This window comes from Symphalangus syndactylus, chromosome 12, assembly GCF_028878055.3.
Source record: "Symphalangus syndactylus isolate Jambi chromosome 12, NHGRI_mSymSyn1-v2.1_pri, whole genome shotgun sequence".
Classification (NCBI taxonomy): Eukaryota; Metazoa; Chordata; class Mammalia; order Primates; family Hylobatidae; genus Symphalangus; species Symphalangus syndactylus.
Genome location: NC_072441.2, coordinates 142,208,406 through 142,233,843, shown reverse-complemented (window position 1 = coordinate 142,233,843; position 25,438 = coordinate 142,208,406). Strand labels below are relative to the sequence as shown.

The 25,438-nt window shown below is 38.4% G+C and overlaps 1 protein-coding gene across 11 annotated transcripts in view; it reads left to right on the top strand.

The window, feature by feature from the left end:
- ZMYM4 (zinc finger MYM-type containing 4) overlaps window positions 1–25,438 on the top strand; it is a 153,844-nt gene that overhangs the window by 54,177 nt on the left and 74,229 nt on the right. For all 11 annotated transcript variants that reach the window (XM_063627867.1, XM_055254677.2, XM_055254686.1 and 8 more), the window contains one exon: window positions 2,287–2,332. In XM_063627867.1, coding sequence (XP_063483937.1) covers window positions 2,287–2,332 — 46 coding nt within the window. Of the gene's footprint in view, window positions 1–2,286; window positions 2,333–25,438 lie in introns of those variants that run through there.

The following is a 25,438-nucleotide window of genomic DNA, read 5'->3' as shown; positions in this document are numbered from 1 at the left end:
GAAATATTGTATAAGATGAAAAGGAATAATAGCATCGGGCCTTGGGACAGTATTGTTCAAAAACAAACAGTGTTATTAAACAATGGGATTCCTCTCAGTGTAGGCAGATGCTTTCATTCTTTGGCTTATAGAGTGACATCTTTCTTTCTTTTTTTTTTTTTGAGAGGGAGTCTCGCTCTGTCGCCCAGGCTGGAGTGCAGTGGTGCGATCTCGGCTCACTGCAAGCTCCGTCTCCCGGGTTCACGCCATTCTCCTCATTCTCCTGCCTCAGCCTCCCGAGTAGCTGGGACTACAGGCGCCCACCACCATGTCCGGCTAATTTTTTTGTATTTTTAGTAGAGGCGGGGTTTCACTGTATTAGCCAGGATGGTCTTGATTTCCTGACCTCATGATCCACCCGTCTCGGCCTCCCAAAGTGCTGGGATTACAGGTGTGAGTCACCACGCCAGAGTGACATTTTTCGTTTCCCATTTCCCTTTCATTCTAGAGCCTAGCTCATTGACTGGAATGGTAGGTGGAGTGACCTTCACTATTTGTTTGGTTTCCTTTACTTTCCAATGTTTACATAGTTGAATTTCAAGTTAAATGTGTTTATAAATTACCTGCACTGTCATTTAAAAAAACTGCTCCTTTTGTTTTCTTTTGAAATTCTGATATATTTTACTAGAATGTATCTTTTTTTTTCGTTATTTCTTTGGTATTGAGTGGGCCCATTCAATCTCAGATATGGTATTTATATCTTCAGTTCAGGGAAATTTTTTTCTGTTTTCCGCTTCACCATTATTTTCTTCTTTGGGGGTACCTTTGTTTTTTTTTGAGACGGAGTCTCGCTCTGTCGCCCAGGCTGGAGTGCAGTGGCGCGATCTCGGCTCACTGCAAGCTCCGCCTCCCGGGTTCACGCCATTCTCCTGCCTCAGCCTCTCCAAGTAGCTGGGACTACAGGCGCCCGCCACCACGCCCGGCTCATTTTTTGTATTTTTAGTAGAGACGGGGTTTCACCGTGGTCTCGATCTCCTGGCCTCGTGATCCGCCCACCTCGGCCTCCCAAAGTGCTGGGATTACAAGCGTGAGCCACCGCGCCCGGCCTGGGGGTACCTTTGATATTGCTGTTAGACTTAGTGCTTCAATCCTACATGTCACATAAATTATCTTTTCCAACTTTTTGTCTAGAGACGAGGTTTCACCATATTGACCAGGATGGTCTCGATCTCCTGACCTTGTGATCCGCCTACCTCAGCCTCCCAAAGTGCTGGGATTACAGGTGTGAGCCACTGGGCCCAGCCACGAAGTTGCTTTTTTATAAGTTACTTGTTTCCTTCTGCAGTGGTTGTTCTGTTTGTTTACCTTGAACTTTCTCTTTCACATAGGTTTCCTTTGGAAACCTGGGATCTTTTATTTTCTGTTCATATTTATGAATATCAGATACTACTGATTACTATAGCTAGCTGTTGTGTTTCCTCTACAGTTATGTAGGTAGCTAGGTAGTTCTTTTTTCCTTAAAAGTCTCTCCCTTGAATGGGGTGGCTGATTCTGGCTTCTTATAGTAGGCAAGATTTATCAAGAAGCAACATTTCTTGTGTTCTTGCCTCATTGGTGAGTAACAGGCAGGGAAGCAGGAACCTCCACAGTAAGGAGGCCTTCAGAAACTCCAAGTGAAGTGTGACATTTTCTTTAGTTCTTTGATGGAGTTACCGGTGCTTTGCTTTCTTTTCCTTGTGTGTTTAAAGATCTGAAATTACCTCCGACATGGCTGTACTTCTGTCTTAGGCACTAACGTACTCAGTAGGAACCATCACTGTAACAGGCCTCGCTTTCAATTTAAGAGCAGCATGTTTCTGGCTTTAGCTTAAGAGCAAAAGCTGTTAATTTTTCTGTTCAGTTTTGATGGGAAGTTTTACATAGTTCTCGGTGTTAGTAAGTTCTTATGAAGTGTTAGCTGTGTTTACTGTCTCAAAAAAAAAAAAAAAACAAAAAAAAACAAAAACAAAAATATATATGATCATCTCTTTTGTGACATGAATGATTAAAAAAATAAGTAGTTGTTTATAGTGAGAGGATGTGATTTATCTCTTAGTTTTTAGTTTGGGACTTTGGTCTGAGAACTACTTTGGTTCATCCTAAATTTTGTTTTACTCTATTTGGCAATGTTTTTGTTTATATTGTGCACTTATGTAATTTGGGTTGAAAATTGCAGCTCCTTGGGGAATAGGGAGGGATACCAAAAGAACGTATGATAGAAGATATGATGGTAATGTTGCTTTTCTCTTTCCTTTTTTGCTTTTCCAGTTTGAACAAAAAAGTGGTGCAGTTTTTGATGAAATTGTAGAGAACTGTAAGTACCATTTGAGAAAAAACAATCATGTCTTTAGATAGAAAATGAATATTAATCTGGATACGGTATTTAACTATTATAGTGTTTAGTTAGGGCTGATTTATGTGATGGTTCAATCTGATTTAGTCTAGATCTCATCACATACTGTTCTTTTAGCAGGTTAATCTGAATTGTAAGAATCTTACTCTTTTTTTCAATAAATATTTTATTCTCATAGTTATCATATTAAAATGTAGCCATACTTTGTGTCTATATGGAAGATTATACTTACCACTATTAAGGGTTTCTACTTGGTTTAAGGTCTTTTATTTTCTTTTAAAATTCTTTTTGTGTTATCATATTTTTAGAAATAATTTGTTTTTTACGATTATAAAAGTAATACATTCAATTTTACGATACAGAAATGAATAAAATAGAAAGTAAAAGCCTTTGTCATTACCATGCTCCAAAGATAACCAGTTTTAAAAGTTTAACATATATATCTTTCCAGACTTTTTTCTATGAGTGTATATATCTATACATGGTGTATGGAGATTTATATATGTGTGTAGGAATCATAGATACTGTTCTTGCTTTTTTTCATTCAACTGCGTAGACATCTTTCTGTGTCAATGGATATAGACCTGTTGCACCCTTTTTAATGGCTACTCAATATTTTATTGTATGGCTGTATAATAAGTCCTCACTAAATGTTGTTGATATGTTCTTGGAAATTGTGACTTTAGGTGAAATGACATATAATGAAACCAATTTTACTATAAGTTTAAATTGACGTAAGTAAGAGTTAAGTTCCTGTGGCATATTTTTAGTCACAAAAACACCATCAAACTTCTAAATAAAGATCTAAAACACTTCTAATATTAAACATTGAAATAAACGTGAGCTATACATGCATACAAGAAAGATTAATAAAAACAAGTAAGATAATTATTTACCCAATTTTTGGTGAATCAGTGAGTGATGGTGCTTGTAGTGGTGGTTGGTTAACTTAAGGAATAAATGTTTGCAAAGCAAACATTGTCAAGAGCACCTCCTACCACCATGCAGTTCAGAAACAAACAATAATAAACATGATGGGCTCACTGAATGCATCATTTATGTACATTTCTGTGCTGATTATATATTTTGTAAATTTTTGTTATTATAATTTGTATTCATTCGTTCATTTTCCAATCCCCTTATTCCAATTCAGGGTCATGGGTGGCCGAAGCCTATCCTGGCAGCCTCAGGGCACAAGGCAGGAACCAGTCCTGGACAGGATGCCATCCCATCACAGCGTGCATTCACACACACACACCCATGCTCACTCAGACTGGGACAATTTAGACACGTTAATTAACCTAATGTGCACATCTTTGGGATGTGGGAGGAATCTAGAACATCTGGAGAAAACTCATGCAGACGTGGAGAGAATATACAAACTCCACATAAATAATAGCCCTGGCTTGGAGTCATTTTTTTTCTCTCTTTGTTTGAGATGGAGCCTTGCTTTGTCATGTAGGCTTGAGTGAAGTGGCGTGATCTAGGCTCACTGCAACCTCTGCCTCACAGGTTCAAGTGATTTTCCTGTGTCAGCCTCCTGAGTCACTGGGACTACAGGCACACGTCACCACTCCTAGCTAATTTTTTGTATTTTTGGTAGAGATGGGGTTTTACCACATTGGCCAGGCTGTTCTCGAACTCCTGACCTCAAGTGATCCACCTGCCTCAGCCTCCCAAAGTCCTGGGATTACAGGCATGAGCCACAGCGCTCAGCCTTTGTTTCTCTCTTCAGTGCTACAGCAAAATAACGAATGAAACGTTATTAGAGGACCTGCTGTACTATAATTTAACCAGCTTCTTTTATACATGTGTAATTTATTTTCAATTTTGCATTATTATTAAGAACATTGAATATGTATTCCCATACACATCTTTGTATACTTGTTGAAGCATTCTTTAGAATAAATTCCGGCCGGGTGCGGTGGCTCACGCTTGTAATCCCAGCACTTTGGGAGGCCGAGGCGGGCAGATCACGAGGTCAGGAGATCGAGACCACAGTGAAACCCTGTCTCTACTAAAAATACAAAAAAAATTAGCCGGGCGTGGTGGTGGGCGCCTGTAGTCCCAGCTACTCGGAGAGGCTGAGGCAGGAGAATGGCGTGAACCCAGGAGGCGGAGCTTGCAGTGAGCCGAGATCGCGCCACTGCACTCCAGCCTGGGCGACAGAGCGAGACTCCGTCTCAAAAAAAAAAAGAATAAATTCCAAGAATAGAATTAATTATCAAAGGATAGTTTTGTGCTTTTTTATGAAAGATAAATTTTGTCAACTAGAGTTCTTGAATTAAGGGAATGTACTTTTTTAAAAAAAATTTACTTCTACCAGTAGGATCTGTACTTTCTTTCTCTTTGTAATTAGTTTGTTAATATTTTAGAATGATAGTATTTTTAGACTGCCATCTGACTTTATGTTGTTTGATATTGAGAGGTAACTATATCTCCTGATCTTCAGTGGATTTAGTTATTGTTTGTCTTTTTTGTTTTAGGCAATCAAAAATAGAATTTAGCTAGCTTATCCAGAAGAAACATTTTAGATATATACTAGGATATTTCATAAAATATAAGATAAAATGAATTTCCTCCAGGGTACTCAGCAAAAGGAGATCATGTCTGTTCTCTACAAGTGCTGCCAGAAAGCAGTTATATTCCCACGATTTTTAGTCTTTCTGTATATCCATTCTAAATTTCAAGTTGTCTGGAGAAAGATTATGATTGGGCCAGCTTGATTCTCATGTTCATCTTTGAACCAATTATCTGTGGTCAGGGAGACCAAGCCAGATAGTAAAACATACCTCATGGAAGGCATCCCTCTGTCACTACTCACTTTCGCCAAATAATGTTTGAATACCTATTTTGGATGATATGCCTTTGCTCAAGTGTGTATATTGGTATTAGAAATGAATCATATAGCTTTCTAATGAAGGTTTTAATCTGATGCATTGTTAAAGTTGTTGCAGTAAAAACAATCTTAAAGAGGCAATAGGAATCTGTATTAAACCTGTAGCCGGGCTACTGTACTTGGAGTTCTACACCCAACATTTGGGGTTTATGTTTCTGGTGCATGGTGTTTCTCTGCTCTCCTTCCTTAAACATTATTAGGCTCTAGATTTACAAGCAGAATCTTTTATTCTTTATTTTAGTTTTTATTTTAGAGACAGGGTCTTGCAGTTGCCTAGGCTGGAGTACAGTGGCATGATCATAGCTCACTACAACCTTGGACTCCTGGGGTCACTTGACCCAGGCATCTGAGTAGCTGGGACTATAGATGTGATCACCATGCCTGGCTAATTTTTTAATTTTTTTTTTTTTTTTTTTGTAGAGGTTAGGTCTTATTATGTTTTCCAATCAGGTCTTAAACACCTGGCCTCAAACAATCCTCCTGCCTTGGCCTACCAAAGTGCTGGGATTACAGGAGTGAGCCACCACACCCAGCCAACCAGAAGGTTTTATACCAAATGTTAGTTGCAAATGGTGCAATAAAGGTTACCCTTTATCTCCCCTTTTCTGGTAGTTTAAGTTAAAAGGATGTTGAAAGCCCTGGAGGCAGAGAAGTGACTAGCTTGGAAGGAATACTGGCCTCTCTCTGTGAGGGGAATTCAGGAACATAGACCCCTATCCAGGAGAGAGAAGGGCAGACAGTTACATACATGATATTCTGGAAAGCTCCAGTACCAAAGATGATCATCGTAGCCCTCTCATTTTGTCTTGGGATTCATGTCTAGAAAAAAAGATTAACTGTATCTCGGGGAAGTGTCTCAAAATGTCTGGTGTAGCACTAGACCTACCAGACCTATTCTGCTAGACCTACCATCTACTCATTGCCCAAGACCACCGGGATATGGGACCTCAAATATTTGTTTTGTAGATCAAATTCTGCCCTACTGTGGTATAATCCTATCACTGTCAGCAAAATATAGTATTTACTAATTATTGGCACACATAAACTAGCAGAGGCTAACCCCATTTGTGAAGACATTGAGAAATCTAGTTTAAACATGAAAAATCAGAATTGACTTTCCAAAGATACAGTATCTTCAGTGAAAGGGATTTAAAAGAAAGAAGACTTCAACATTTTATACAGGTGAGAAGAGAAGGTACGGTTCTTCAAGTTTGTTCTCCTGTGTCAGGAGAATTTGTGATGTGGATTTTTAAAGATACATGGTGTGTTAGAGGAAATGACTGACTCTGTAACCAACTGGTCACTCAGCAATGGTTACTTTTCTTATTGATAGAGTAAGTTTATTGAACATAACGGACTTGACAGTTTCAGGGGAAAAGTAAGAGCATTGCTGATTTGTTCATGAAGTACAGTTATTTGGATTCTAAAAATTATTCTTATTATTTTGACTACTTCCAGTGTACTAGTTTACTTGTGAAAAAGTTTACATGTATTATCTTTTAAAAATTCTCCCTTTTTCTGGTTTAATTGAGGCAGGATCTTGCTATGTTGCTGAGGCTGGCTTCAAACTCTTGGGGTCAAGCCGGCCTCCTTCCACTGCCTCCCAAACTGCTAGGATTACCAGCATGAGTCACCACGCCCTACCCTTTAAAAATTCTAATAATAATTATATTAATTAGGATATTAGGTTTAACTATATATAATAGAAACACAATAGAACTTTATTTCTTGCCCGGGCATGGTGGCTCACACCTGTAATTCCAGTACTTTGGGAGGCTGAAGCAAGAGGATTGCATGAACCCAGGAGTTCAAAACCAGCCTGGGCACATAGCAAGACCCTGTCTCTACAAAAAATACATAAAATAGTTGGATGTGGTAAGCATGCCTGTAGTCCCAGCTGCTTGGGAGAGTGAGTCAGGAGGATTGATTGAACCCAAGAATTTGAGGTTACGGTGAGCTGATGGTGCCATTGCACTCCAGCCTGAGCTGCAGAGAAAGACTCTGTCTCAAAATATAAAAAGAAGGAAAGGAAGAAGGGAGGGAGGGAGGAAGGATAAGGAAGGAACGAGGAAAGAAAAGGAGTTTATTTCTCATATAAAAGAAGCCCAGATGATAATATGGCTCTGTGGTTACCAAGAAAGCTCTTCCAGCTATCTGGATTTTATCCCTAGTGTGTGACTTCCATGTTCAAGGTAGCGTGGTGTTCTAGGATGGCTGCTGTATCTTGAGCCTGGAGTAGGGAGGAAGGAGAGTGAAAGGCACACTTCTGAACAGAATCAGCTTCTTGAAGAACTTTCCTGGAAATTCCACCTGTGTACTTAGGTTTATATCTCATTGGCCATCCTGCCTTCAAAGAAAGCTGGGAATGGTAATCCTTTAGCTGAGCCCATTGTTGTCAAGAATAAAATCGAGTCTCTCTTAGTAAGGAAAAGGGAGATAATTGTTATTATGTACATAGCATCTGCTGCAACAACCTTTTTTCAAAGGTACTACGACTGTTTCTATTTCACTAAGGAGCAAACTAAGGCTTAGAGACATCATTTCACTTTTAAGTGATGGAATCAGGATTTGAATGCTGATTTACCTAGCCACAAAGTCCCTCCTTTCCAATCTTTCATTACCTGTTTCTGTACCTCACCCTAGTTCACTTGAATCACAGGTTTTGAAGAATAATTATTATTCGATGAAATAGTGTAGTAATTTATAAAGTAATTCAGAAATAGTTTTAGGTATATTAACCATGACTGAAGTTTTTGTGGCTGCTTGTGGAGCATCAGCATCAGTTTGTGTCAGAATTATTATATATCTGCCTTATCAGTTCAGCTCAATTTTTAAAAGAACTGATATAATTAAAATTTTTCTAAATGGAACAAACAAAAAATAAAAAAACTGATAATTTGAGTCTTTTTAAAAAAAAAAACTTAAAAATTTTTGTTTACATGGTCTTTTGCTAAGTATTATTTGGATCCTTCAAACATTGTAAAGGAATACTTTCTTTATGAAAATGTTGAAATCAAAGCCTAAAAGTCTTCTTTAGGGATGTAAACATGGGTAGAGAATTGAGATGGTGTTAACTGAAAAATACCTCACAGTTCTCAATAATTTTTTAGTTCTCCTTAAATAAAGGTATAGGTTCTTCTTGAATTAAACGAACTGATCAGTGATTAGTATACAATTTTCAAATGAATAAACTGAACTAAACTGATTTTTGTTTTATCTCTGTATTGGTGAAAGGTTTATGTTTTTGCCAGTAACTTACAGCAATTTCAGCATTGTTCTTGTGGTGTCAGTTAGGCGCAGTGGCTCACGCCTGTAATCCCAGCACTTTGGGAGGCTGAGGCGGGTGGATTGCTTGAGGTCAGGAGTTGAGAGCAGCCTAGCTAACATGGTGAAACCCTGTCGCTACTAAAAATACAAAAAATTCGCTGGGTGTTGTGGCGGGCACCTGTAATCCCAGCTATTTGGGAGGCTGAGGCAGGAGAATCACTTGAACCCTGATAGCGGAGGTTGCAGTGAGCCGAGATTGTGCCACCGCACTCTAGCATCCTGAGAAACAGAAAAAGACTCCATCTCATAAATAAATAAATAAAATTGTGGTATCAAGGAAACTCTGACACTAAAAAGGAGACATAAGTTCTATGTGAATTTTAGTTTAGGTTGATCAGTAGGATAAGAGGGTGGTAAAAGTATGTTGTAAATGTTTGAATATAAGATGATTCCAAATACAGGGTTCGGACCCATTTCCCAGTGAAAAGATAAGAGAAAAAAATAGAATTTTGTTATCTAGAATACATTTACTAATAGCCATGTGGGTGAAATAGATGTCTATTAATCATTTATCAAATTATATACATATTTAAAATCTCCTTATGTTAAATAGTATTGATTTAGAAAATATTGGTTTTCTTATAGTTGTTTTGTGAATTTTATGCAGACTCTAGAAATTTGGCATTGTTAATCACTAGTGTCACTTTTTAAGTCAGTTAATGTAGTTTTCCAGAGCCTTCTAAATTATGTAAGATATATTCTGAATTTGCATTCTGATTGCTGGTATGTGCTACTTAACAAATCACCCCATAGCTAATGGTGTAAAACACTTTTATTAAGCTCAAGGATTCAATGGCTCAGGTGTTCAGAAAGGGTATACTGGGGATGGTTTTTTTTTTTTTTTTTCTCCATAATGTCTTTGGTCTTGACTGAGAAGATTTGGAGGCTGAAGTTGACTGAATGGCTTGATGTTGGAATAATCTGAAAGTTTGTTCACTTATGTTTGGTGCCTTGCCTAACAGGACTCAGAGACTGTGACTGCTGACTTGAGCACCTGTACGTAGTCTGTTACCTTGCCTTCCTCATAGTGTGGTAGCCTTAAGGTCTTTTCACTTCTTTTATGGTGGCTCCGGGATCCAAGCAAAATAATAATTCAGCAAATAAGGCATAAGTTATATTATTATTATTATTTTTCCACAGACAGGCTCTCATCCTGTCACCCAGGCTGTAGTGTAGTGACTATCATAATTCACTCTGACCTCAAATTCTTGGGCTCAAGTGATCCTCCTGCCTCAGCCTCTCAGGTAGCTAGAACTATAGGCCTGCACCTCTGTACTCGCCTGATTTTTATATTTTTTTTGGAGAAATGGGTCTTGGCTATGTTGCCCATGCTGGTGCATCATCTTTTCTGACCTAGCTTCAAAAGTTATTTGGCATCCCTTCCACCAAGCAGTTCACAAGCTTGTCCAGATTCAGAAGCTATAGACCCCACATCTTAATAGGAGGAGGGAGGGTGAAGATCACGTTATAGAAAAGCACATGGGTGGAAGATACTGTTGCAGCCATTTTTATAAAATAAAATCTGCTGTCACAGCATATAAAATACCCTGTTAAAAAATATTCTAAGCCATAAAATAGCTTTAAAAATTTTATCCTATAGGTCTGTATTTGGATCTTCGTGGCATTAACTATTTCCAGTAATACATATATGTAAATTGCATGAATCTGAAAATACATTTTTTTTTTTTTTGGAGACAGAGTCTTGCTCTGTTACCCAGTTTGGCGTGCAGTGGTGCGATCTAAGCTCACTATAGCCTCCGCCTCCTGGGCTCAAGCAATTCCTGTTCCTCAGCCTCCCGGGTAGCTGGGACTACAGGTGTGCCACCATGCTCGGCTAATTTTTTGTATTTTTAATAGAGACGGGGTTTCACCATGTTGGCCGAGCCGGTCTCAAGCTCCCAGTCTCAAGTTGATCTGCCTATCTCGGCCTCCCAAAGGGCTGGGATTACAAGCGTGAGCCACCGCGCCCGGCCTCCATATATGATTTTTTAAGAGTAACATTTTGGCTTTTCTGTTGGCTTGGCCTCACCTTCCCATATCATTGTTCCTATCCCCTCTCATAACCTGTGTCAACAGCTTTGTAGGTAGCCTTCCATGTTTTCTCAATGCTCGTAAAATCATTATATACATAAACATACACAAATATATGTATATCAGGATTTTGAGTTTTTCTTATTTAACAAAAATGGGATCATATACATACTTTTCTCCTCCTCACTTCTCTCTGTCTTGAGTACTTCATAAAACCCCTTCACCTCAACTGGAACAGCTCTCTATTCTGTTATTTTGATGCACAAAAAGTCATTTCCTGCTTTGTTTTTAGGCATTTATGTTGTTTAAGGTTTTTTCTGCCACAATGAACAATGATACATTAAAAGTCCTTTAATGTATGTTTTTGTAAATTGGTCATTTTATATATGTGGTTAGATTCCAAAGAATAAGGATTCTGTGATTTAAAAAAAAAAAAAAGCATGCTGTAATCCCACCACTTTGGGAGACTGAGGTAGGCGGATCGCTTGAGCCCAGGAATTCGAGACCAGCCTGGGCAACATGGCGAAACTCCGTCTCTACAAAAAATACAGAAAAAATTAGTTGGGCATGGGGGTGCATGCCTGTAGTCCCAGCTACTTGAGAGGCTGAGGTGGGAAAATTGCTTGAGCCCAGGAGTTCGAGGCTACAGTGAACTATGATTATGCCACTGCACTCCAGCCTGGGTGACAGAAAGAGACCTTGTTTCTAAAAAATAAAAAAGCACTTTAATACCTCACATTTCCACCAGCAGTGTATAAGAACACCTCTCCCCATCCATTAGTATATATTATGGCTCTTCTTAGTATTTCCCAGTCTGATGGATGTAAAATATCACAGCCTTAACTTTAATTTGCATGTTCTCAACTCCTGTAGAATTTGAGCAGCTTTTAATAAGTTTAACATTTAGACTGGCTTTCTCTGTATTGTCTAGTAATAAATATTTGTTTAAGAATGAATACCTTTTGCCCTTTAAAAAAAGTTTACTTTTTCTTCATAGCAAGTTGTAAGCTTGTTTTACATTTTAATAATAGCTGTTATGGTGAGTCACAGTAAGCACAGTAAAGCATACATCTGAAAGAAGATTCAGATATGCATAATAGACAATCACTGTATTCATTCAGGATTTTTAACTTTGAGAATGCATAACGTAAAGTTCTTTTGATGGGGGCAGGAGTTCTGATTTCCCTCATTTGACTTCTTTTTTGTGTCATCTTGAGCTAAATAAATGTTTTTGACACTTAAACATTTTCGTATCGTTTATGACATCTGGGGTTTCAGTCTTGTTTAAGAAAGTTTTTCTCACTCCTTGGTTATTTCTCGGAATACTTTGAAAACTTTTTATAAATTATTAAACACAAAATACACTTACAATATAAGGTATATTTTATGAAAACGCTTAACCACTTAGCTTTTTAAAATGTATATTTTCATGCTTTTGATGCCAATTTCCCAGTCTCATACAAGTAGCCACCTCTCCAAAAAGGTAGCCATCATCCTGAATTTTGTGCTTATTTTCTTGCTTTTCCTTTACCACAATTATTGAATATTTGTAGTTTTGCTTGGTTTTGAGCTTTGTATTGTTTTTGAATCATGCTGTGTGTTACCACTTGCTTTTATTCCCTATTGCATTTTTTTTTTTTTTCCAGACAGAGCCTCACTCTGTCACCCAGGCTGGAGTGCAGTGACGCGATCTCGACTCACTGCGATATCTGCTTCCCGGGTTCAAGTGATTCTCCTGCCTCAGCATCCCGAGTAGCTGGGACTATAGGCACCCACCACCATGCTTGTCTAGTTTTTATATTTTTAGTAGAGATGAGGTTTCACCATACTGGCAAGGCTGATCTCGAACTCCTGACCAGGACTCTTGATCTGTCCGCCTCTGCCTCGCAAATGCTGGGATTACAGGTGTTAGCCACCATGCCTGGCCCTCATTGCGTATTTCTGAGACTTTACTGCATTGTTGTATGCGGTTCTTGTTTATTTGTTACCAATACATGATAATTCATTATATAAATATATAACTATTTTAAATTGTGGAAAAAACATAAAATTCTGGGCCAGGCACAGTGGCTCAACGCCTGTAATCCCAGCACTTTGGGAGGTCAAGGTGGGCGGATCACGAGGTCAGGAGATCAAGACCATCCTGGCTAACACGGTGAAACCTTGTCTCTACTAAAAGTATAAAAAATTAGCCAGATGTGATGGCGGGTGCCTGTAGTCCCAGCTACTTGGGAGGCTGAGGCAGGAGAATGGCGTGAACCCAGGAGGCAGAGCTTGCAGTGAGCCTGGGCGACAGAGCGAGACTCAGTCTCAAAAAAAAAGACAAAAAGAAAAACCCATAAAATTTACCACCTAAGCCATTTTTAAGTGTGCAGTTCAGTAGTGTTAAGTATATTCACATTGTTGTGCAACAGATCTCTGGAACTTTTTCATCCTGCAAAACTGAAACTCTGTACCCATTGATCAATAAGTCCTCATCACCCCCTCTTCATCCCCTGGCAACCTTAGAAGTTTTATCTTCTAAGAGTTTGACTATGGTAGTAACTGTGTGTACGTTAGCATATCCTCAAGGTTCATCATGTTGTACCTTGTGGAACCATGTTGAACCTTCTTCTACCATGTTGTACATTCTGATACATGTTGTAGCATGTGTTAGAATTACCTTCATTTTTAAGGTAAAAATGATACGTTAGTATATCCTCAAGGTTCATCATGTTGAACCTTGTGGTACCATATTGAACATTCTGACACATATTGTAACATGAGTCACAATTACCTTCTTTTTTTTTTTTTTTTTTTTTTTTGATACAGAGTTTCACTCTTGTTGCCCAGGCTCGAGTGCAGTGGTGGGATCTTGGCTCACTGCAACCTCCACTTCCCAGGTTCAAGCGATTCATTCTTCTGCCTCAGCCTCCCGAGTAGCTAGGATTACAGGCGTGTGCCACCACCCCTGGCTAATTTTGTATTTTTAGTATAATTTTGTATTTTTAGTAGAGACAGGACTGTACTACATTGGTCAGGGTGGTCTCAAACTCCTGACCTCAGGTGATCTGCCCACCCCAGCCTTCCAAAATGCTGGGATTACAGGCATGAGCCACCACGCCCAGCCAATTACCTTCATTTTTAAGGCTGAATCATAATCAGTTGTTTATATAATCCATGATATGGTTTGGCTCTGTGTCCCCACCCAAATCTCATCTCGAATTGTAATCCCCACATTCAAGGGAGTGACCTGTAGTCCTCATGTCTCTACTAAAGGGAAGTGATTGGATTATAGGGGCAGTTCCCCCCATGTTGTTCTTGTGACGAGTGAATTCTCATGAGGTATCATGGTTTTATAAATGGTAGTTTTCATGTGCTCTTCGTGCCTCTTGCCTGCCACCATTTAAAACATGCCAGCTTCCCCTTCTGTCATAATTGTAAGTTTACTGAGGCCTCCCCAGCCATGCTGAACTATGAGTCAATTTAACCTCTTTCTGGGCTGGGCACGGTGGCTTACACCTGTAATCCGAGCACTTTGGGAAGCTGAGATGGGCAGATCACTTGAGGTCAGGAGTTCGAGACCAGCCTGGCCAACATGGTGAAACCCCATCTCCACTAAAAAAAAATACGAAATTAGCTGGATGTGATGTTGCACACCTGTAGTCCCAGCTACTTGGGAAACTGAGGCAGGGGAATCGCTTGCACCGGGGAGGTGGAGGTTACAGTGAGCCAAGATTGCACCACTGCAATCTTGCACCACTGCTCTAGCCTGAGCAACAGAGCAAGACTCCAACTCAAAATATATATATATGTATATAGTAAATCCATCCTGTTGTCTATAGATTTCTTGATGTTTCTAGTTTTTCTGTTGCAAATTTATCCTTTATGATTATTCTTGCATATGTTTCTTGATAACATATAAGAAATTAGTATGTATGCAATTCAGTATAAGATGTGTTTCTTATGGTAGGTCTCTAGGGCAGAGGTTGGCAAACTTTTTCTCTAAAGGGCCAGATAGTAAACGTTTTAGACTTTGTAGGTCATACTGTCTCTGTTGCAGCAGTTCAGCTCTGCCTTTGTAGCATAGAAACAATACAGATAAGGCCGGGTGTGGTGGCTCACACCTGTAATCCCAGCACTTTGGGAGGCTGAGGTGGGCGGATCACCTGAGGTCAGGAGACCAGCCTGGCTAACATGGCGAAACCCCATCTCTACTAAAAATACAGAAATCAGCTGGGCATGTTGGCAGGCACCTGTAATTCCAGCTACTTGGGAGGCTGAGGCAGGAGAATCCTTTGAACCCAGGAGGTGGAAGTTGCAGTGAGCCAGGATTGCACAACTGCACTCCAGCCTGGGTGACAGAGCGAGACTCCATCTCAAAAATAAAATAAAATAAATAAAAACAATATAGATAGTACATAAATGGATTATTGTGTTTCTGACAAAACTTTATGGACTCTGAAATTTGAATTTAATGTAATTTTTCATGTGTCAGGGAATGTTCTTTTGATTGGTTTTTAAACTATTAAAACATGTGAAAATCATTCTTAGCTCTTGGGCTACACAGAAACAGCAGGTAGGTCTCTTGGATTTGACATGCAGGCATAGTTTACCTACCCCTCTGTAGGGTATATTTGAGGAGGTGATTGCTCAGGCCTAGGGGGGTGTACAGTCTCAACTTTGCTAGAAACGCAAAACTTAGTTTCTTTTGTGCAGTTGATCCTTGAACAACGTGGGCTTGGAACTGTACGGGTCCACTTATGCATGGATTTTGGATTTTATTTAGTAAATACAGTTGGCCCTCTGTATCCGTGGATCCTGCAACCAAGCGTGGATAGAAAATGCAGTATGTGAGGGATGTGAAATCTACTTATACAGAGGGCTGACTTTTTTTCATATCAGCAGTCTCATGCCAACTGTAGGCCTTGAATATGCTCGGGTTTTGGTATCTGTGGGGTAGGGGAATGTCCTGGAACCAAAGCCCCAGTAATACTAAGGAAAGACTAGTTTTATCCATTTACATTTCTGTTACTGGTTAATTAAAGTTGTGGTCACCTCACATCTGGCCAACACTTGATTTATTTTAATCTTTGTCAGTATGGAGGATATAACATGAACTTCATTTTGTCTTTAATTTGCATTTCCTTGTTAATGATTAGTTGAACATTTTTTCATGTTTATTGGGTATTTTTAATTTTTTTTTGTGAAATGCCTGTTACAATAAATCTATTACCCACTTGTTATTAGTTTTTTCTTATTGAATTGTAGGCATTCTCTAAACGTTCTGAACAATAAACTTACCAGTTATAGATGGTGCGAATAAACTTCTCATTCATCTCTTATGTCTTCATAAAATCTTTGCATATGCAGAAGTTAATTGATTTTAATGTAGTTGAATGATAATAAATTTATCAGTCTTTTCCTTTATGGTTTATATTTTAACTCCCATTTTATTTAGGAAAAATTTCCTGGGTTGAGATCAGGAAGAGCAATTACAGTTTGCCCTCTGTATCCGTGGGTTCTGCATCTGCAGATTCAACCAATCATGGATCAAAAATATTTGGAAAAAAATATTGATGATTGCATTTGTTCTGAACATAGAAAGGCTTCTTTTTCTTGTCATTATTCCCTAAACAATACAATATAACAACTATTTACATAGCATTCACATTATATTCTTTTTTTTTTTTTAAGATGGCGTTTCACTCTTGTCACCCAAGGTGGAGTGCAGTGGCGTGATCTTTGCTCACTGCTACCTCTGCCTCCTGGGTTCAAGCAGTTCTCCTGCCTCAGCCTCCTGAGTAGCTGGGATTATAGGCACCTGCCACCACACCCAGTTGATTTTTGTATTTTTAGTAGAGATAGGGTTTCACCACATTGGCCAGGATGGTCTCAAACTCCTGACCTCAGGTGATCCGCCTGCCTCGGCCTCCCAAAGTGCTGGGATTACAGGCATGAGCCCATAATATTAAGTTCTATAAATAACCTAGAGATGAATTAAAGTATATGGGAGGATGTGTATAGATTATGTGCAAATACTATTCCATTTTATATAAGGGACTTGAGCATCTGTGGGTTTTGAGCGTGGTTGGGAGGGTTCCATGGATATGGAGGGATGGCTGTATATTATTTCCTAAAATCTTTATTGATTTTGCCTTTCACATGTAGCTTTTGAATTACCCTACACTAATTTTTTATATGGTGTGGAGTAGGGAACTAATTTTATTTACTATTATAAGGCTAATAAATTACCTCACTCACCAGCATCTATCAAATACTATCTGCTTTCTCCAGTAAGCTGCAAAGTTACTCTATAACTACATCTGTAGGCATTTCCCCACATTCTCAGTTAATGTTTTCTTGGACTGTTTGTTTGTTTATTCCTGTGACAGTACCAAGGTATTCTAATGAATGAGCTGTATAATAATTCTTAATAATCTGATGGGACACGTCCCTGAAAATTTTTCTTCAGGAATGTTTTGCCTATTCTTGCCCCTGTTTACATTAGAAATATCTTGGGAAGTTTCTGACAGAACAAAATCAAATAACAAAAATTTTTTGGGAATTTTATTGAATTATCATGAATGTGTAGATCAACTGAGAGAGAAGTGGCATTGTGTCTTTCTATCCATGAACTTGGTATGTCTTTGTTTAAATCGTCAATGTCTTTGAATAAAATTTTATAATTTACTCTGTAAAGCAGCAGTCCCCAACCTGTTTTGGCACCAGGGACCAGTTTTGTGGAAGACAGTTTTTCCATGGACCCAGGCATCAGGGGGAGAGGGAGGATGGTTTTGGGATGATTCAAGCACATTACATTTATTGTGCACTTTATTTCTGTTATTATTAGATTGTAATATGTAATGAAAATAATTATACAGCACATTATAATGTAGAATCAGTGGGAGCCCTGGTCTTGTTTTCTTGCAACTAGATGGTCCTATCTGGGAGTGATGGGAGATAAGTGACAGATCATCAGGCGTTAGATTCTCATAATGGGCAGGCAACCTAGATCCCTCACATGCATGGTTCACAATAGGGTGTGCGCTCCTATGAGAATTTAATGCTGCTGCTGATCTGACAGGAGGCACAGCTGAGGCGGTAATTCAAGTGATGGGGAGTGGCTGTAAATACAGATGAAGCTTTGCTTGCTTGTGGAATGCTGACCTCCTGCTGTGAGGCCCAGTTTCTAACAGGCCATGGACTGGTACTGGTCTGTGGCCTGGGGTTTGGGTACCCCTGCTATAAAGAATTATCATGCAAGCTCTTTATTTTATATTTTAGCATTTAAGTTTTATTTAATTGGATGTAGGGCAAGGTTGGGGTCCACTTTTATTCCTTAGATGGGTAGCCTATTGTGCCACCATAATCTTTTTATCACTGAACTGAATTAGCACCACTGAGATATATTTAAAGTTCTATGTATATTGGGATCTATTTTTGGAATTTCCATTACATTCTATTAATATATTTATTTTTATATTGATGCTATATTGATTTTTATTATTTGTATATTTATTTGAAGGTGTATTTTTAAATTACTGTGTATTTATTGGCTTTGTGGTATAAACATTTATCTGCTGGGTCAAGCCACTGTCCCAGTTTTATTTTTTGTAATTTTTGCTTTCCATTAAGCCACTAAATTTTAACATGATTTTATATACTTTCCAAAAGTGTTTTGTTGGACTTCTCATTGAAAATGCATACATGTACATGTATTACTTTTGGGCAGAATCAATATTTTTATTATGTATTTGTTCTTACATACAATAAGAACAATAAGCCCAAATCTTAGCCTGCAGATCTTATTTTATGCCATTCACTAACATTTTATTTTCAAGCAATATTTATTGTGCTTTTTCTTGTATCAGTTGTTCTTTAGTACTTTGACAAATGTAAAAATTTTTATTTTTTATATTGAAAAACTTTTTTCATTTCTGGATTCTTATTGCAAGAATAGTCAGGGTGTTACTTAATTCCCTTATTAAATCTAGTAGGCTTTTAAAGTAAATTTGAGTCTGTAGTTACACATTCATAAAGCCGTATCATCTAAAACTATTTTATTCCTTTTTTCCAGCTTGTTCAGATTATATAATTTTACTGTTTTGCTAAAATTTATAGGACTTCATTAAATATTAAAGTAATAGTGACTTTTGACTAATTCTTGATTCTAAGTAAAGTAGTTAATTTGTAGTATTTTGTTATTGGGGGCTGATTGTAGTTGGTTTTTGTCAAATGGGCTTAGGCTTAATGGGCCTCTTGGCTAAGATCAAGTGTAATTTAATTAGAATTAAGTTTAAATAGTCACAAGTGTCACGTGGCTACTGTATTGCATATCACAAAGCTAAACTGTCGTTTATTTTTGTAAAGTTGTTAATCATTCTTATGTATTGCCATCAAGTTAATACTATTTTAAACCGTATGGACCTCCAGTTGTTTATAATAGTTTCTTAGTTTATTTTTAATTTCTATAAAATCTGTAGTCCCTTATTTCATTCCTGATATTGGTAATGTGTATCCTCCCCCACTCCCCGTATTACTTTTTTTTTTTAAAGACAGGGTTTTACTCCTGTTGCCCAGGCTCTAGAGGGCAATGGTGCGATCTCGATTCACTGCCCATCTCCGTCTCCCAGGCTCAAGCGATTCTGCAGCCTCAGCTTCCTGAGGATTACAGGTGCATGCCACTTCACTGGCTAATTTTTGTATGTTTTGTAGAGATGGGGTTTCACCATGCTGCCCAGGCTGGCCTTGAATTCCTGGGCTCAATCAATCCTTCTAACTTGGCCTCCCAAAGTGCTGGGATTACAACCGTGAGCCACTGTACCCAGCTTCCCATATTACTTCTTAAAAAAATCTTTAAAAACTTTAATTGTAGTAAAATATACATAAAATGAAATTTACCATCTTTACCATTTTTAAGTGTACAGTTCAGTAGCATTAACTGTTTACATAGTTGTGCAATCAGTCTCTAGAATGCTTTTCATTTTGCGAAACTGAAACTGTACACCCAATTTCCCAACTTGAAATTTCTCTGTTCTTTCAGCCTGTGGCAATCACCCTTCTACTTTGTCTTTATGAATTCAGTTATTCTGTATTTTATGTAAGTGGAATCATGCAGTGTTTATCTTTATTTGGACTGATTTTACTTAGCATGTCTGCAAAATTCATCCATTTTGTAGTATGTGTCAGAATTCCTTTCCTTTTTAAGGCTGAATAATATTCCATTGTATGTATATACCACATTTTATCTGTTTATCTGTAGTTGGACACTTGGGTTTATTCTACCTTTTAGCTATTGTGGATAAGGCTGCTATGAACATGGGAGTACAGATAACTCTTTGACATCCTGCTTTCAGCTTTTTAAGGGTAATATGATAAATCTGTTTTTTAATTTTTTGTGGAACGGCCACTGTTTTCCATAGCAGCTGCACCATGTTAAATCATTTGCATTTATAGTACACAAGGTTTTAAATTTCTCTACATCTTTGCGGACACTTGTTCCCTCTCTCCCTCCCTCCCTTCCCTCCCTTTCCTCCTTTCCCTCCTTTCCCTCCCTTCCCTCCTTTCCCTCCCTTCCCTCCTTTCCCTCCCTTCCCTCCCTTCCCTCCCTTCCCTCCCTTCCCTTCCTTCCTTTCCTTTCCCCTCCGTTGTCTTCCCTTCCCTTCCCCTTCCTAACTTCTTTTCTTCCTTCCATCCTTCCGTCCCTCCGTCTCTCTTTCCCTTCTTTTCTTTCTTGATTAATAGTCATCTTAATGGGTCCAAGTTGGTATCTCATTGTGGTTTCAATATGCATTTCTCTAATGATTTGTGATGTTGAGCATCTTTTCATGTGCTTATTGGTTGTTTATATATTTTTTTAATGGTCTGTCTAGAAGTTTACCAATTTTTTTTTCAAAAATCTTGTTTTTGGTTTTATTAATTTTTCTGCTATTGGTCCATCTTCTATTACATAGATTGTTTTCTTATCTTTATTGTACCTTTCTTCTACTTCGGGTTTAATTTGATTGAGTAGATTTTTATTTTAGGTCTGATGCTCTTTGTTTTCAGCCTTTTCTTTTTCTCTTCTCTGTGCTTCTTTCTGTATGGTTTTTATTACACTGTCTTTCTCTTTTGCTGTTATTTTCTTTTGTATTGTCAAATCTATTAACCCATCTAATAAATTTTTGTTTTAGATACTACGTTTGTTAGTTCCGGAAGTTCCTTTTAAAAAAATATATTTTCAGGCCAGGCGCAGTGGTTCACACCTGATCCCAGCACTTTGGGAGGCCGGGGCAGGTGGATCACTTGAGGTCAGGAGTTCGAGACCAGCCTGGCCAACATGATGAAACCCCGTCTCTACTAAAAATACAAAAATTAGCCAGGTGTGGTGGCAGGCGCCTGTAATCCCAGCTACTCAGGAGGCTGAGGCACAAGAACCACTTGAACCTGGGAGGCAGAGATTGCAGTGAGCTGAGGTCATGCCACTGCACTTCAGCCTGGGCGACAGAGCGAGACCGTGTCTCCAAAAAAACCCAAAACACATATATATACACACACACATATATATGTATAATAAATATGTATATTACATACATATATGTAAATTACATACATATATAAATTTTATATGTCTATTACATATATATGTAAATATATATATATTTTCTGCTTTTCTCTTTATCCATTTCATGTTTTCCTTTATTATCTTTCCTTTAAGGAGTGTTGAACTTTGTTCTGACACGCGTTACTTTGTTTTGGATTAGCTTGATCTTTCTGAGACTTGTTTTTTAACCTTGTGAGGGCAGCTTTAGGGTTGACTTTACTGTAGTTTAGCCCTATTCTTTTTTTCTTTTTTTCCACTTTAAAAGATAGGGTCTTGGCCAGGCGTGGTGGCTCACGCCTGTAATCTTAGCACTTTGGGAGGCCGAGGCAGGTGGATCACCTGAGGTCAGGAGTTCGACAGCAGCCTGGCTAACATGGCGAAACCCCATCTGTACTAAAAATACAAAAATTAGCTGGGCGTGGTGGTGCGCACCTGTAGTCCCAGCTACTCGGGAGGCTGAGACAGGAAAATCACTTGAACTCAGGAGGCGGAGGTAGCAGTGAGCCGAGATTGTGCCACTGCACTCCAGCCTGGGCAACAGAGCGAGACTCTGTCTCAGAAAAAAAAAAAAAAAAAAAGATAGGGTCTCACTCTGTTGCCCAGGCTGAAGTGCAGTGACATAATCCTAGCTGACTGCAGCTAGGACCTCCTGAGCTCAAGCAGTTCTCCTTCCTCAGCCTCCTGAGTAGCTGAGATTACAGGCATGGACTAACATGCCTAGCTGATCTTTAAATTTTTACTAGAGATGAAATCTCGCTATGTTGCTCAGGTTGGTCTTGAACTTCTGGGCTCAAGCGATCTGCCCGCCTCAGCCTCCCAAATTACTGGGATTACAGGTGTGAGCCACAGCATCCAGCTAGCCCTATTCTTAATGTGTGACATTTCAGAGGGCTTTACTGATTGTCCCAGGTGTTTGACAAGGTCTCTTTTTCTTCTTTTTAAGTAGACTTTACTTTTTAGAGCAATTTTAGGTTCATAACAAAATTAAGTAGGAAGTATAGAGAGTTTTCTTATCTCCCCTCCCTACTACCCAACCTCCCTCACTATGGACATCCTGAAATGTAGTGGTACATTTGTTATAATTGAAGAACCTACACTGAGATATTATCATCACTCAAATTCCATAGTGTACATTAGGGTTATTCTTGGTGTTGGTCATTCCATGGGTTTTGACAAACATACAATGACCTGTATCCACCATTATAGTATGTATCATAGAGAATAGTTTCACTGCCCCAGAAATCCTGTGTGCTTCACTTTTTCATCCCTCATTTCCCCTAACTTCTGGCAACCACTGGCCTATTTACTGTCTCCATCAGTTTGCCTTTTCCAGGATGTCTTGTTGAAATCATACAGTATGTAGTCCTTTGAAATTGGCTTCTTTGACTTAGTAATGTGTATTTAAATTTCTTTCATGGGTTGGTAGCTTTCTTTTCTTTTAAGTCCTGAATAATAATTCATTGTGTGATTGTGCCAGTTTATTTAGTGACAAGGTCTCATCATTCGGGTTAATCAGATTCAAAAGTCTGCTCATCTTTGTGTCAACACTGGTAATTTTCTCCTTGTAGTTCCCTGATAGTTGTTCTGTTCCTAGTAAGGATTTCACTCAGTGCATGTGCAGGTTACTATTCAGCCAAATAATTTTTAGTGCTCTTTCTCTGTGCGTCAGTCTTTTCTTTGGTAATTTGTCCTGCAGATACCAGCTGCTGCAGCTTTCTCCAGCTTCTGCCTGTGGTCTCCTTGGCTTAGTGAGACTGGTGTGCTCTGTTTTGAATTTTCTCTTTACTGCGGTTTGCTAAATGTTCCCAGGCTGAAAGCCAAGGTGAACCTAGGGCTGACTTCATTTGTTTCCTTTTTCTCCATGATCACAGTCTTGTGTTACTTCTTGTCCATAGACTGAAAAGAGGTATTTCATATTTTGTTTGATTTTTTTTTTTAGTTATTAGCAGCAGGAGGGTTACTTTGGAACCAGTACTCCACCATGGTGGCTGGAAGTGGAATGTTTTATGATCAATATTGTAACTAGTGCCTAACTTACAATTTCTGTATGATTTTGAACTTAACTCAGAAATAGTTCTATAGAGGCCAGACTTTGTGGCTCACACCTGTAATCCCAGCACTTTGGGAGGCTGAGGTGGGTAGATCACCTGAGGTCAGGAGTTCGAGACCAGCTTGGCCAATATGGTGAAACCCTGCCTCTACTACAAACACAAAAATTAGCTGGGAGTGATGGCGTACGCCTGTAATCCCAGCTACTGAGGTCGCTGAGGCAGGAGAATCACTTGAACCTAGGAGGCGGAGGTTGCAGTGAGCCAAGATCACACCACTGTACTCCAGCCTGGGTCACAAAGCGAGACTCCATCTCAAAAAAAAAAAAGAGAAAGAAATAGTTCTATAGATAATTTCCCTAAGTAGCTTTCTGAGCCTATTTAACTCAATATTATTTATCTACCATAATACCAGTTGTACTGTGTGAACCACACATAGCAACATTTCTATAGATGGAGTGTTAGCAAACCTTTTTCCTAAAGGCCAAATAGTAAATATTTAAGCTTTCTTGGCTGTGGTCAACAAATATGACTTTTTGCATTCTCCTTATTCTTCTTCTTACAACCTTTTAAAAATGTAAAATCATTCTTAGCTTAGAGCCATCCAGAAATAGGCCCTGGATGAAATTGTTTAAGTAGGACTTCTTCTATATATATGTATTTATTTTGAGATGGAGTTTTGCCCTTGTCACCCAGGCTGGAGTGCAATGGTGCTATCTTGGCTCACTGCAACCTCTACCTCCTGGGTTCAAGCAGTTCTCCTGCCTCAGCCTCCTGAGTAGCTGGGATTACAGGTGCACGCCACCACACCTGGGTAATTACCTGTATTTTTAGTAGAGACAGGGTTTCACCATGTTGGCCAGGCTGGTCTTGAACTCTTGACCTCAGGTGATCCGCTGGCCTCGGCCTTCCAAAGTGCTGGAATTACAGGCGTGAGCCACTGCACCCAGCCTTCAATTTTTATTTTCAAAAAAATCTCCATTGACCATTTTTTGCAGATAGTATGAGCTCTAGTAGAAGTGGTTTATTCTGTTAATGAACTTATGAGAGTAAAAAAATGAAGTTGCTATAAATTTACTGATGCCATTGAGGGAAAAAAAAGTACAAGTTACTCTGTCTCTACAGTTATAAAGCCCTTAATAAAGGATTATTTTAACTTTGCTTTTTTTTTTCCCTGGATTATAAGGGGTAGTGTTAAAAATTAGGTTTAGGGCTTGAACAGATTCTTGTTTATCTGAATAGAAAGGGATATCAGCTAAATCTGCTGTGACAAGTGAAGAGAGAAGATGAAAATACAGATTTTTGTTTTATAAGTAACAACTATGTTACAGAAATTTTGGAATTAGAAGGAAGAAGAATAGTAGGAATGCTTATGGGCCTAAAGATTGGGGTACAGTTGGGTAGTTGGTACTGTCTCCCCATATCTCTGTGGTAGTGTGCTTCTGCAATTATTGGCAAAAATGACTTTTGTATTTATTATTTTGCTTAAATATTATGTTATTCTGCTTACAAAAGTAATATGCTCTTTGAAATACTGACATGTAATAAGATATGAAAATTTTACTCAGTAAGATGATAGTTTATTACAGTGATGTGCTTCAGTTTTAATAGACTTTTGACAGTTTTTAGGTAATTGCTGAATGTTTTATCAGTTTACATCGATATCTCTAATCTTCTTGATCATTGTTGCCAGAACACTAGAAATAACAGGGATCATTCTAAAAAGTAAAGTCTGTTGTAGTTGTTCTCATATTGAAAAACAATGATTTGTTTTATAAAATGGTTTATACTGTACTTCAGTCATAATTTTTAAAGCCTAAGTGCGTAAGTTGACTATTAAAATTGGTAAAAATCAAACTCATTTCTATCAGAAATGTATCAAGTGTAAATATTTATCACCTTTTGGTAAGCTATAAAATCAGATTGATCTAAATATTCCACTGGTTTCAAACTTAAAAAAAAAATTTTGAAACACTGTTAGAAATATATTTTACGTTGAGACATATACATGTGTATCTCTGTGTGTACACAAACATTTCTTGTAGCATTACTTATTGTCATTCTATATGATACACTTCGCTTTCTGTTCTAGCCCATTAAAAAAATACTGGTTCCTTAATGTGTCCATCCCTGCAACTTGAAAGAAGACTAAATTATTACATTGTAGTTATTATCTCATTCTCATGCAGAGTTTTCTT